This window comes from Coregonus lavaretus (assembly GCF_964263955.1).
Source record: "Coregonus lavaretus genome assembly, chromosome: 9".
Lineage (NCBI taxonomy): Eukaryota > Metazoa > Chordata > Actinopteri > Salmoniformes > Salmonidae > Coregonus > Coregonus lavaretus.
The window spans coordinates 9343834-9358946 of record NC_139996.1 but is presented as its reverse complement, the minus strand read 5'-3'; the positions used below and the strand labels follow the sequence as shown (position 1 = coordinate 9358946).

The 15113-nt window shown below is 43.1% G+C and overlaps 1 protein-coding gene across 1 annotated transcript in view; it reads left to right on the top strand.

Moving 5' to 3' along the window:
* LOC311134929 (copine-8-like) overlaps positions 1-12615 on the top strand; it is a gene marked incomplete at both ends in the record, with an annotated part of 54605 nt that extends 41990 nt beyond the window's left edge. The window contains 13 exons of the mRNA XM_084168694.1: positions 308-411; positions 1250-1354; positions 2093-2134; positions 2771-2846; positions 3095-3151; positions 3717-3778; positions 4796-4842; positions 5079-5260; positions 5731-5858; positions 8390-8492; positions 9469-9526; positions 11977-12050; positions 12409-12615. Coding sequence (XP_084024820.1) covers positions 308-411; positions 1250-1354; positions 2093-2134; positions 2771-2846; positions 3095-3151; positions 3717-3778; positions 4796-4842; positions 5079-5260; positions 5731-5858; positions 8390-8492; positions 9469-9526; positions 11977-12050; positions 12409-12615 — 1245 coding nt within the window. The remainder of the gene's footprint in view (positions 1-307; positions 412-1249; positions 1355-2092; positions 2135-2770; positions 2847-3094; positions 3152-3716; positions 3779-4795; positions 4843-5078; positions 5261-5730; positions 5859-8389; positions 8493-9468; positions 9527-11976; positions 12051-12408) is intronic.
* Between the last annotated feature and the right edge of the window lie 2498 nt (positions 12616-15113).

Genomic DNA, 15113 nt, shown 5'->3' with positions numbered 1-15113 from the left:
CATGCACAAACATTATCTTTAGTATAAGCACAGAAATGACACGTTGCCTGTTTCCCAACAAGTAGCTCCCTATGTACTGCAGCGACCTTAAACCCAACACCTATATCGACTTCGTCAAGCGGTTCTGATCTCTTGGCATAACGGCTAAGGTGTTGGGCTGACAGTCGCTGGATCCAAATTAGAGTCCCGGTCAGAGCTATCCCCTGAATTCGCTACAATACTAAGGCCCCCAGCCAATCAAAACTGGTCCCAGTTTGTGGTGCTGCTTGTCTGGCTGTTCCATTCATCTGTAACCTGCTCTCTCTAGGAGTCAGTGATGCTGCAGTTCTGTGGGAACAAGTTGGACAAAAAAGACTTCTTTGGGAAATCTGATCCTTTTCTGGTCTTCTACCGCAGTAACGAGGACGGGTCGTAAGTCGTTGATCCAGTTTTCCATTTTGTACAAAAACATCTTTACAAAATCAAATCAACATTTTATTAATTTGCAACCACTAACGTTTGTAAAGCGTTATAAAAAATAGGTTAGTTTTTTTACTCTATAAAGTTGTACAAAATACACCCAGATACTGTACTATATTTGGTGTCTGCTCATACACAGTGGGAAAAAAAGCCCTGTAGACGCTGAACAAATACAGTACACTCTCCAAATAGCAATGTAGGGTACAATAACACTGTCCATATGACTCAATGTACATGTCCTATACATCCCACCGGAGACAGACAAAGCGTATAGGTGTTGAGGGATGAGTGGACATGAAAGAGAGCATGAGAGGAGAGAAGGAATAAAGAGAGCATGAGAGGAGAGGAAAAGAGCAGGTGGTTGAGACTGAGTTGAGCGCACGTTGTATGAGATGTCTTTGCCCAGCAGATGCTTTTATGCGAGCTGACTCCCTTGTCTTGCACTTAACACATATGGCTTTTGTGCAGCTGGGTATTAACTGAAGCAGTTTAAATGGGGTACAACAGCAGTGTGCTGCCTGCCTGCCCAACCATCCTGACCACATGGTCACACTGCGTACTGTTTAAGAGCAGGAAGCAGTTGTTGTTGTTGTTTTGTTTAGATTTTTAAAGACAAATAATAATAAATAATTACAAACTTAATGCTAATTAAGAAAACAAATGTAAACAAACATAGCAAAGTTTGAGTTGGAGCCTATGATGTCTTGAAAGGGTTCCAATACTGTAATTATTGTGCTTGTGTGTGTGTGTGTGTGTGTGTGTGTGTGTGTGTGGGTGTGTGTGTTTCCAGGTTTACTATCTGCCATAAGACAGAGGTTGTGAAGAACACTCTGGACCCAGTGTGGCAGGCCTTCAAGATCCCTGTCAAGGCCCTGTGCAACGGAGATTATGATAGGTAACTGATACCAGAGATGCAGATAACTGATACCAGAGATGCAGGTAGCTGATACCAGAGATGCAGGTAACTGATACCAGAGATGCAGGTAACTGATACCAGAGATGCAGGTAACTGATACCAGAGATGCAGGTAATTGATACCAGAGATGCAGGTAACTGATACCAGAGATGCAGGTACTGTAACTGACAGATGTATAGATTCACTTTGATATAAAACGGAGCAATGGCAGAGATTTGTAGTGGATGGGATGACTTCCTCCCTCTACACTACATAACAATATATACACAGTTATAAAAGATCTATATAAATCCAAATGATTACTATAATAAATGCAATCCACTCTATAGGAATGACCAGAGCTAGCTAGGCCTCTTGGATGATCACTAAGCAGCAGAAAGCACTTAACAAACCATAACCCACAAATAACTAGTTATCAGTATTCCTCTGTACTTTATAGTTGACCACAGACCATTTCTAGAACCACTTTAGGATTCAGGTACAAAGCAGTGGCTGCTGCTACAATTATTATATTTTGCGACCTGTGACGCCTGCAACCTATAGCATATTGAATCCCAATAGCAGACAACTTCCTGAGAGCAGTCCTCTTAGAACCAGACCATCCTCTTACACAGATGAGCGCTTCTCTTTTAAAGAGAGATTCTCAATCAGCACACTAATTGGTTTTTCTAATGGGATTTCTCTCTCTCTCTCTCTCATTCTCTCTCTGTCTCTCAGGGTCATAAAGGTGGAGGTGTATGATTGGGACAGAGATGGAGGGTAGGTACTGTCTCAGACACACACACACACACACACACACACTTACATGCACGCAGGTACACACACGCCACTTTCTATCACATGATAATTATGAGACAACACAGTATATAGGCAGTCACAACAAATACAGACATTGATGAAATGGCGTTGAGTTAAATATACACAATATATTTCATCTCTATGAGAAACAATAACTCTCCACTGTGATGATGAGGTTGGGATGATGAGGTCACAGCTGTTAGGTACCAAACCCCTTCAGGGGTGTCTGCCACTGAGTACGGTTACATGCACACCATAATACGATTATTGTGGATAGTCAGATTAAAATAATAGTTTGTTTAAAACGTTTAAATGCTTTGCAAGAAGAACGGTGCTGTCACATGCGCAGATCAAATACACTGCTGGAATGCCGATGTTAAGATGTTTACACATATTCATAATTCTAAAGATTGCTCAGAAAACCAGGTGTTTTAATCGGCGTACGCTTACTTCCATTATGACCTTTACGTCGATTTAAGATAAGCAGAGTGAGGTGTTTACATGACTAACGCCGTACTCAGCCTACTGCCATAATCAGTTTAACATCGACTTATTAGTGTGCACGTAAACGTACTCAATGTTTGTTTTCTCTTCCAGCCATGACTTCATTGGGGAGTTCAGCACCAGCTACAGGGAGATGTCAAGAGGCCAGTCACAGTTCCACACCTATGAGGTAAGACGTGTTGTAGCAAGCCCACACACACACAACCTTGTCTAAGCTGTTTATCCAAACGCTGAACCTTCCATGCTATTGCAGTAATCGTCTAAGCGATAATCTTTGCTCTCCCGCATCCATCTGCTTTTATGGCCTAGTCAGCCAAAAAGAGTTCAGTTAAGGAAGGCTTTCAGTTGCCTTGGCTTTGTTTTCAACTCACCATTGACGAGACAAAGTGAACCAAGCCATGTTTTCCATCTCTGCAGGTGGTGAATCAAAAGAAGAAAGGCAAGAAGAAGAAGAAATACCTCAACTCAGGAACAGTGAGTTGATACCCTCTTTTACTCCACCTACTTTTCAACACTAGCACTCCCTTGATGGGATTCTATTGATGTGATGCTGCACTTATCTGTGCCTGTTCATAGCCCAAAGGAGTCACTGTTGAAATAGAAGTCTAGTCCTGTACTCTATGTGTTGTAGCCAACTTTTCTATGGTTGTTGTGCCATGTTGAAATAGGTGTACTCTATGGTGTACTCTATGTACCGTTGAAATAGGTGTACTCTGTGGTGTACTCTATGTACTGTTGAAATAGGTGTACTCTATGGTGTACTCTATGTACTGTTGAAATAGGTGTACTATATGGTGTACTCTATGTACGGTTGAAATATGTGTACTATATGGTGTACTCTATGTACTGTTGAAATAGGTGTACTATATGGTGTACTCTATGTACTGTTGAAATAGGTGTAGTAATACTGTAGTTCCACTGAAATCCCAATGTGTTTTAAAGGGATAGTTCACTTTTATAAAGTTTTAGGCTTATTATAAAGTCGGAAATAAGCTAAAACTTCAAAAAGTATCCCTTTAACCTCCGAACATGTTGCCAGGTAACCCTGCTGTCCTGCCTGGTGGACATGGAGCTCACCTTCCTGGACTACATCAAAGGAGGGTACGTTACAAAGTTTTGTTTTTTATTTAACGTCTCATTTCAATAGGGACACATTGAATTTAAGTTTTATTTGAATAGGGACACATTGAATTTAAGTTTTATTTGAATAGGGACACATTGAATTTAAGTTTTATTTAAATAGGGACACATTGAATTTAAGTTTTATTTGAATAGGGACACATTGAATTTAAGTTTTATTTGAATAGGAACACATTGAATTTAAGTTTTATTTGAATAGGGACACATTGAATTACAGTTTCATTTGATTAGGGACACATTGAATTAACGTTTTATTTGAATAGAGACACATTTATTTAAAGTTTAATTTGAATAGGGACACATTGAATAAAAGTTTAATTTGAATAGGGACACATTGAATTAATGTTTTATTTGAATAGGGACACATTGAATTACAGTTTGATTTGATTAGGGACACATTGGATTAAAGTTTAATTTGATTAGGGACACATTGAATTAATGTTTTATTTGAATAGAGACACATTTATTTAAATTTGAATAGGGACCCATTGAATTGAAGTTTAACAGTCAAATGCATTGCAACATCACTCTTTAGCTTACGCCTATTTTCCATTGCTTGTCCCTAGATTAGCATTAAAATGTTTGGTACTAGCTTTCCATGTTGTATTGTGCATTTTGACTGTACCCCATCCAACTTGCTCATTTTTCTTTCCAAGCAGTTACAGTAAAGTACATAATATATTACTGCAATAGGTTATGCTAATTTGACTGAAACAATTTCCATGGTAACCTCTTTATCTAGCGCTAGGCTCACTTACATCACTAGTGGTAATTGAAGGGAGGAACAAACTCCTAGCTGAGTGGATTACTAATCGGCCCTTAGGCCTATGTTCATTTTGCAGGGGACAGCAGTTACTGATAAGTTATATCCCCCTGGTCAATGAATTAAGTTAGTCGGATCGCTTTGAATTGTGATGTAATTTAATGTAGTATGACTGATGTTTCAATATATTCACTATTTGATTTTGTGTCTTGTAGGACTCAGATTAATTTCACGGTGGCAATTGATTTCACGGCATCAAATGGTGAGTGTGTCGGAATCTGCTTTTAGATCTTGTCAGCGCTTGAGTTTGAATGTTGGTGTCAGAAAACCCAAGACAAAGGGTAAGAAGGAACAATTTGTACCACCAATGTTTCAGTTACAAGACAAGTCTCAATGGTAGAAAGCTGCTTAATCTTTTGCAATGTATGGACAGCATCCCCTCTTTCAAACTACACAATAGTGTGGACCTTAGTACTATTGTATTGGGTTTGTGTCCAGGCAACCCGTCCCAGCCCACCTCCCTTCACTACATGAGTCCGTACCAGTTGAATGCCTATGCCATGGCTCTCAGGGCCGTGGGGGAGATCATCCAGGACTACGACAGTGACAAGATGTTCCCTGCTCTGGGCTTCGGAGCCAAGCTGCCCCCGGACGGACGCGTCTCGCACGAGTTCGCTCTGGTGAGGAGACAGGAGACACCTCCATCCATCCTTACATCCACCTATCCCTCCTCCTTCTTACCTGCCACTCTCTCATCAGTCCCAGTTCTGGACCAGTGGAGGCTGGTGGAGGGAGAATTGACAAATAGCCCCTTAGGCTCTGGTCATAAGTAGTGAACTAATAGTTCCTGTCCTAACCCTTCCGATCCAGATGTAGTGCCCATGCCGCCCGGTGGGCTGGCAGACATTCCAGCTGCTCAGTTGGGGAACACTCTCCCCAGAGGGGCCCAGCCTGAGACCACGACAGGCCCCATATGCATTAATCTAAGCATTAAGGATTTACTGAGTCAGCCTTTTAACAATGGACTGAATGTGGAGACAGCGCAAGAGAGAGAGAGAGAGAGAGAGAGAGAAAGAGAGAGCGAGAGAGAGATATTTGCTATGTTGTCTCACTCATGTTCCTGATGTTTGTTCTGTGTGTTCCTGTACAGAATGGGAACCCTCAGAACCCGTACTGCAGTGGGATTGAGGGAGTGATGGAGGCTTACTACCAGAGCCTAAAGTCTGTCCGCCTCTACGGACCCACACACTTCTCCCCTGTTATCAACCACGTGGCCAGGTACTGTAGGTCACACACACACACACACACACACACACACACACACACACACACACACACCAGAACCAACCACCATCTACAAAGAGCATACACAGTGCGATTCCATTGAACTCCTACTGTGGTCCTTCTGTGTGGTACAATAACCTGCTCTGATCAATAGATAGTCTCAGTGTGTTCCGCAGTGACCTGTGACCCCACAGGGAAAGACCAGATGAAAATAAATGCTGTAATAGCTCAGCTGTCCCACTGAAATCGATACTAACTTTGGTGGCATGGGGACACACACCCACGCACACCCATGCACGCACGCACACATGCACAAACACACACACACACGTCTGGTCTTCTCAGTTTGAGAAAATCGTTTGTGCTTTGTGTGTAACCGCTGAGCATACCGTGGAGATCAAAGAGCGACATAGGTCTGCCTGCCAGACGGTGATCAGAAAGGAACACTCTTTTCACACCCAGTAAGTAACCACACATGAAAGCATTAGCTTAAGCTGTGATTGGTGAAACTGCCACGTCCGTTTATGATATTACAACAACAAAGAAGTTACTGTTTTACGCTGTTTTTTTTCTTGTCTGACATCGTTGCATGCGCGACGGAGCAGCGGAACATGTACTACAGCTTTTTTTTCCCACGATGCCCCTCTCCTCCGTTTCATCAACACAACCAAAACAATAACAGGGGCGCTGTTTCTCCCTTTATTGGATTTCAGCTTTAAGTGTGCATCCCAATTGGCCCCATAGGCTCTGGTCCAAATTAGTTTAATTTGAATAGGGACACATTGAATTGAAATTTATCTTGAATAGGGACACATTTAATTAAATTGTTGTTCAAAAATAGTCATTCAAAGTTGCATGCAGAGAGAATGGTTGTTGGTTGTTGAAAACAAATAAGGCTTTGCACGATCGACCAGTGGATAGACACTATCGGAGACGGAGAGAGCATGGCTTTGTCCCCATGGGAACTGGACTCGGTGCCTCGCTGTCTCTCCATAGCAGAAGAGAACTGGACTCGGTGCCTCGCTGTCTCTCCATAGCAGAAGAGAACTGGACTCGGTGCCTCGCTGTCTCTCCATAGCAGAAGAGAACTGGACTCGGTGCCTCGCTGTCTCTCCATAGCAGAAGAGAACTGGACTCGGTGCCTCGCTGTCTCTCCATAGCAGAAGAGAACTGGACTCGGTGCCTCGCTGTCTCTCCATAGCAGAAGAGAACTGGACTTGGTGCCTCGCTGTCTCTCCATAGCAGAAGAGAGCTGGACTCGGTGCCTCGCTGTCTCTCCATAGCAGAAGAGAACTGGACTCGGTGCCTCGCTGTCTCTCCATAGCGTGTTCCTGTACCACACATGCTCTACTTGATATTCACTCTTGGGAAATCTTACCCAGTCATCTATAAACACACACACAAGATTGACTGTAACAAGCTATCTCCCCCATCCCTCTTCGCTCCTCAACTCCCATCTATTTCCCGGTGTGGTCAGACCGCCCACATGGCCTAAGAATAGCCTTGCCGTTCATAGCTCATTTATTCTCAGTGTGACCAAAACACACTGAGGGAAACCATTTTCACCCAAATTAGTGTCTCTAGTGTCCAACGAGACCGTCATACTCCCAATACGTGTTGCTGTATTTATTTTCCACTCAGATGGTGTGCAGTGTGTGTTGCATGGGCCCAAGCTCTGACTAAGTAAATGGTGACATTATTAAACCCAGAGGAACACCCTCCCCACCCCCCCCCCCCCCCCCGGCATGATGAGGGGGAGGGGCAGCTTGCAGATTTCCAACTAGCAGGCCGACACTTCAATAGGTTTCTGAGTGACAGAGTGAGGGCTTTGCATAGGCACTTTGTTGCATTTTTTGTGGGACTGAAAGAAATGCCGGAACGTAAAATAACATTATTGCCCGGTTCCTATGCTTTTAAAATAACGGTTCTGTTTCCAGAACTGTATAGATCTTTTTCGGTTTTCGGTTCTGTTCCCTGAATCGGTTCCAACCCCTGCTTCATAGATACATTTCATTGATTGAGTTATTACATTTGACATTTTAGTCATTTAGGGCATGCTCTTATCCACAGCGACTTACAGTAGTGAGTGCATACATTTTCGATTACAGGATTATTGATTAGAGTATTATTGATTACAGTATGATTGATTACAGTATGATTGATTACAGGATTATTGTTTACAGTATTATTGATTACATGATGATTGATTACATGATGATTGATTACAGTATGATTGATTACAGGATTATTGCTTACAGGATTATTGATTACAGGATTATTGATTACAGGATTATTGATTACAGGATTATTGATTACAGGATTATTGATTACACGCTGCAACTCATACTGCTCTCCTCCCACCAACCTCTCTTATTCTCCTCTCGTTCTCTCTCTACTCTCGTCTCCACTCCGTTCTCTCTCTCTCCTCTCGTCTCCTCTCCGCTCTCTCTCCCCCCTCCTCTCCCCTCTCGCTCTCTCTCTCCCCCCTCCTCTCCCCTCTCGCTCTCTCTCTCTCCCCCCTCCAGGTATGCACAGTCGGTGAAAGACGGCTCGCAGTACTTCATCCTCCTTATCATCTCAGACGGCGTCATCACCGACATGGCTCAGACCAAGGAGTCTATCGTAAATGTAAGACCTCTCACTCTTACTGTTAACCTTTTAAAGGCCCACTCTTACAATCTTTTCAGCCGTTTTTTTATACATGTAAAATTGATGCTATAGCCTACACATCTTCATGAGTTAGAGTGGTTACATTTCTCCAGCCCCATCCCTCAGTTTTATAGCAAACCAAGTGGATGGTCTGCATTTTGTTGTTTTTCAAATTAAGAAGTAAACCTTAAACACTCAACTCCACCACCACTCACGGTACCACTTACTCAGTCATTCTTGGTGGGTGGACCAACGTTGATAGTGTTTAATGTCTGTCTGGCTACGTTGATGTAATGCTGTTTGGAATGCCCTGACTCAAATTGTGTTACATAGAAATAGAATCGCTGCTTTTCGTTACACAACTTTCCCTACGTACTGTAATGTGATTGTGGGGTAAGAATGAGAACAATGAGTTTGAAGCAACCCCAGAAATAGATGTTCCTCATATCTCTGCCAATTTAATGTCCACCTGGCAATACAAAGTTATGAAACATAGTGATGTGTTCATCTATCATTCTTTCTCACCAGCCTTTGGCAAATGGCTATCCACTCAAGTGAGATTTGATAAACAAAATTGCAACGCAATAGGCGTCCGCTGAGGGAGGAGATGGAAATAAGGTTAATTTAGAAGCTGTTAGGCTGGCTGGGGTTTAAACACAAGTTGTACATGCGTGAAATGAGAGAGGTGATAATCCTACAATGCCTTGGCAGAATGTGGAGCCAAACCACATGAAGGAGCAGAATTGACAGGCAGTTTCTACCATTTTTCTCTGAGAAGGAGACAGGCTATTACAGTATTTACAGTATTGTCAATAATTGGGTGTATTTCTCCTGTGGCGTTTTAGATAACGATGGTTATTGACATTGGCATTTTGGTTGACACCTCTCTCTCTCTCTCTCTCTCTCTCTCTCTCTCTCTCTCTCTCTCTCTCTCTCTCTCTCTCCACCTCCAAAGGCGGCTACTCTGCCCATGTCAATTATAATTGTTGGGGTTGGACCAGCGGAATTTAATGGTAAGAAAGGAATAATGGAATGTGTGTGTGTGTGTGCATGCATTTGTGTTTCTATTCTATTCTCTAATCTCTTCCCTGCGTTAAATCCATTATCACGCCCCTCACGCAGTTCTCCCTCTCTTCTGCTTCTCACCTTCCCTATTTTCTCTCTTTCTTTCTTTCCCCTCCCTCTCCCTACCCGGCTATCACTCTCTTCTCCTTTCTCTCTCACTCTTTCCCCTCCCTCTCCCTACCCGGCTATCACTCTCTTCTCCTTTCTCTCTCACTCTTTCCCCTCCCTCTCCCTACCCGGCTATCACTCTCTTCTCCTTTCTCTCTCACTCTTTCCCCTCCCTCTCCCTACCCGGCTATCACTCTCTTCTCCTTTCTCTCTCACTCTTTCCCCTCCCTCTCCCTACCCGGCTATCACTCTCTTCTCCTTTCTCTCTCACTCTTTCATCTCGCTCTCCTTTGCTTCCCATCCCCCACACTGTTTGGCTTTCTAAAGGTCAATGCTCATTTGACCCAACGTTCTACAAAAATGTATCATCATTTCCATTCACCTTTATGCAGGGACAGACCGAGTCCTCACCTTTCCTCTCTTATCATTGGAAAGAGATGTTTACAATTCATAAAACACTCCAGATCCATAATAAACACATTCATTCTTTATGAGCAATTAGCCTTTTAAAGTCAACGGGCCTTAAAGATTATCACGCTTATAAAGTCAATGTGCACAGTAGCATGAAGTCCCTCCCTGTTCCACTACACATGGTTGCTTTCCCTTATACACATGTAGCTAGGATCTTAATTTGATCACCCTGTTGCAGGAGAACTTTCTTGCAATGAAGGACATTTAAAACTTGTAGTGTATTTTAGGTTTTAAAAGGCTTCTGAATTTCCACTTAGAAATTTCAGACTTGATTTTCCCTTACGAAAAATATATCAACCCCTACAAAAATGTCAATTTATTATAATCCACATAATAATTCACATTTCTTGTTGCTGCAGGATTATTTTCCTGCTTTAGCAAACAGGCTTAAATTAAGATCCTAGATCAGTGGAGGCTGCTGAGGGGAGAACGGCTCATAATAATGTCAGAAACGGCGCAAATGGAATGGCATAGAACACCTGGAAACCATGTGTTTGATGTATTTGATACCATTCCACTGATTCCACTCCAGTTATTACCACAAGCCCATTCTCCCCAATTAAGGTGCCACCAATCTCCTGTGCTGTACATAGCCCAGCACATACTTCACCACCCATGGCTGGGCTGCAACCTGGTCTCAGAGCAAAACATATGATATTTTACTAAAATCCGTGCCACCCCATTTATTTTGATATGTTACTTTACGCTAGGTTACATTACATTGGCCTAGCAATGTAATAGCGGTCATACAATATAATAAAAATTGTAGGACATACAGTATCCTACGTCTTGATCGCATTTTACCCGTTTAGTATGATATATTACGTTCGACTGCTTTAGTATGATATTCTACGTTAGGTTTGGAGTTAGGGTTAGGTTAAAGGGTTAAGGTTAGGGGAAGGGTTAGCTAACATGCTAAGTAGTTTCAAAGTAGCTAAAAAGTAGTAAGTAGTTGCTAATTAGCTCAAGTTGTCCGTGATGAGATTCGAACACGCAACCTTTGGGTTGCTAAACGTTTGTATTACACGCCCACCGATACACTCCGACCAACCACTCTCCTTTCATTTTTGCCTTAAGTAATCTACTGTCCATACCAAATGTAACATATCATGCTGATTTGAGTGTCCCGGATATATGTTTACTATTTTACATCTAGTCAAAGTAATGTAAAGTAACATATCATACTGCACTATATATTTGGAAAGTGCTTATCCCACTGGCTAGAGGGTGAATGCACCTATTTGTAAGTCGCTCTGGATAAGAGCGTCTGCTAAATGACGTAAATGTGCCCTTGAGCAAGGCACTTAACCCTAATTGCTCCTGTAAGTCGCTCTGGATAAGAGCGTCTGCTAAATGACTAAAATGTAAAATGTAAATGTAATACTAAATGGAGTGGCACAGATTTTAGTAAAATATAATACATTTTGCTCTGAGACCAGGCTGGCTCATCACTCACCCAGTAGTGTGCAATATTACATTTACATTTTCGTCATTTAGCAGACGCTCTTATCCAGAGCGACTTACAAATTGAAAGAGAGATATTAACTTACAACCAAGGATTTCACAGCTCTACACATATTTTCTGTACTCAAACAACATTGCATGGCAGGCAATGGAACACTGGCTCTCTGTGGTAATGTAGTGTGTGTTGTTAATGCACACGGGTAACAGTACAGCATGTGTAGTCAACCATGTGTCATGCTCTGTGGCACTGATGATGTTGACATATTGATGTGGGCTTTGTTCTGACATGGCATGGCTGACTGATGTGCGTCTCTCGCTCTCTCTCTCTCTCTCTCTCTCTTTCCCCCCTTCTCAGAAATGATTGAGCTTGATGGCGACGAAGAGAGGATCTCATCCCAAGGGAGGTTCGCAGAGAGAGACATTGTTCAGGTATTATGGGGCTTTCTCTGTGCTTCACTGCATGCCTATAGAATTAAAGCATACACTAACGCAGAGTTACAGTGTCTCTGGAAATGTAAATGACCTATGTGAACGGCTTCTCTCTCTCTCCCTCACTCAATCACCATCTCTGCGTCTTTCATTCTCTCCCTCCCTCTTTCTGATCCACTGTCTTTCTCCCCATATCTTCATGTGTTTTCTGTCCTTCTCCTCCCCTACACCACCTCTCTATCATTGTTATTTTCTAATGGAACCACTGTGATCTTTCTCTTACTGTCTCCCCTCCTCCTCCTCCTCCTCCGTTCCTTCTCTCTTCCTACCCCCCCTCCCACCCCTTCTCTCCATCCAGTTTGTTCCGTTCCGTGACTACGTGGACCGCAGGGGGAACCACATTCTGAGTATGGCCCGTTTGGCCAAAGAGGTCCTGGCTGAGATCCCTGACCAGTTCCTCTCCTACATGAGGACCAGGGGCATCAAACCAGGCCCTTTCCCCCCTGCCTACACCCCCACCCCCGCCGCGCACCCCCTCCTCACCCGACGGGTCAGCCGAATCTGAAGGGTAAGACCCCCACGACCCCCCTCCCCTCGGCCTCTTCCTCTTTTGGTTCTTCTTCTTCCTCACTGGAGTCGTTTCCATGCTCATGTTACACTTTTGTGGACTCTGGGATTCCATCGTCCGTGGCGTTGGTCAGCCCTTTCTGCGGAGAGGACAGACCGCTATCGTCCCTCAAGAAGACCTTCCCCTGAGAGGTCAGAAGTTAGAGGTCAGAGGACGCAGTTTACTGGTCTGACCCAGGAAGTGGGTGAGTGACTGGAATTGACGAGCCAGGAGCAGCATCCAATCTGTGAAGAACCTTTCAGAAGCGCATTTCTGATCTGTTATTTCTACGTCCTACTCTTCCTCTCAACTTCACTTCTCTTTCACCAACAGTCTCTTTCTAAATGTTTACAAAAGTTGAGGATGACGAGGAGGATTCGTACTCGTGGACACATTTTTATTTCTCTCTGATTTGTACTCCAGATGCTCTCTGGCTCTCCTTTTTTTTTGCCCCAGAGACTGGTGGTAGCAATGATGAAGATGATGATGGTGAAGATGATCATGCCGAGGAGCCACATCCCATGTGTGGTGTTTATTTTTTTTTACAGAGCATGTTGTAGTCCTAGTAGAGAAGCTTGCAGTTTAAGTCCTGCACTCAGGGCCTCCTAGTCGTTCATTTATTTTCCAACTACCACCTTTAAGACAATACCTTCACCACCTATAATCTTCCCACTGTCTTACGCTCTGTTGTCCGCCTGCCTTGACTCAAAGGAGTCTGGTCCTATCAAATACAGCAGGGACTAAACCAGCCTTACTCTTTCTGCGTCCCAAATGGCACCCTATTCCCTACATAGTGCGTTACGTTTGACCAGAGCCCTATGGAGCCTGGTCTAAAGTAGTGCACTAGATAGAGAATAGGGTGCCATTTGGGACGCGGCTTCTATCTGTTGGATACATTCACAGTCGCCATGCTCATAAGGACTCTGGAATAGTGGAATCTCCATCCATGCCTGTGAGTCAAAAACACACTTACCAGTTAGTTACACCACCACTTCCATGTGTGTCCTCTGACTCCTCTTACTTTGGAGCTCAGTGAGAAAATGTTGTTTTTGTATTTTCAGAAGCATTCTCTCTTTTCTTTCTACCTCTCGCTTCACATCATGTCGCTAAACCCCGTCGATGTATGTATGTTTTGGAAAGGTAGGATGTTCAGCAGTAATATCTAGTAATGTTTCAGTCTACCTTTTGGTTCACAACATCGCCTTTGTCTCTCACTGAGTGAAAATGTTTTACATTTACGTTCAACATTTTACTAGTCAGTTTGTAGATTCATTCCAGTTTCCACTCTCAATATACTCAGAAAACCTGGCAGTTGACCAAGAAATTAGATCCTCTGGTTATTTCCTGCAATTTCAACATTATTTAAGAGCGCCATTCCTCATAGCAACAACCCTTAGTTCAGTGGCGTTCAGCTAAATCTAGGGTATGGCAAAGTGGGGTGGGGCGGGGGTGATTTCAAAGCCCCTCCCCCCTCCAAGGAGGGAAGGGAAAACGTTCTGAGAATATTGAAACATTGTATCAACGAATATTGAAACATTGTATCAACGAACGTTGTTTATTTTCATACCAAAACATGAAACCAAAATTGCACTAGCCTACTGGGCGGATTAATGAAAATACCAATTAGCCATGACAGCTCACAACCTATATTTTAATAGCAATAAAATAGCTTTTGGTTTCGAATGGTCATCAAAAAGGAGGGCTCTCCCCCACCTCCCAATTCAATTAACCCTTGGCTATCAGATTACAAAAAGGTTTACAAGGCCGAGTTCAAATGCCCACATCAAATTCAAAGCAATCGCGCACTGCCTAAATGGCTGACTGGCAAAGCAAACTGGCACTGGGTTTCTTTGAGTGGTAAGGCTGAAGCAGCCGACTTCAGACGAAAGTCGAGAAGTAAAGTCAGCGGAAGTGCATCTGCTACAGCCGAAGGTCGGACACTGATGTTGTTTTGTAACAGCAGGGTTCAGTGCAACATGGCTGTGTTGCCATTGTTTATAAAAGTTTTTCTTTGTAATGACGAAATAAACATGTCTCCAACCGCCGTATCACACACAAATGTAAATATGTGTGTACATTGTACTATCAATTGGTGGGAGAAAGCCGTAAATATCACATTAATTTGTACATATCCACTGTATACATATGAATTGCGGCAAAATTGCTTCCTGTTTCAGTCACGTCTTTGGTCCTGTTCGCGTGGGTCAAACAAAAACACTCTAATGATTGGCTGACAATTAGTGCCTCCCACAATGCAGGCGATGGCTGAGAGTTGCAGCTGGTGAGGAGCAACTGCAGAAGATGAAAGTCTACTGCAATCGAAACTTCATGACCTTTGATCACATGGTTGTTGTAATGTTCATGCAGTCGACATATAAATCAGATTTTTTTTATCCCAATAATGCAACACACTTTGAAAGGGACTTGACAAAAGTGATCTGATTGAATGCGGCCAC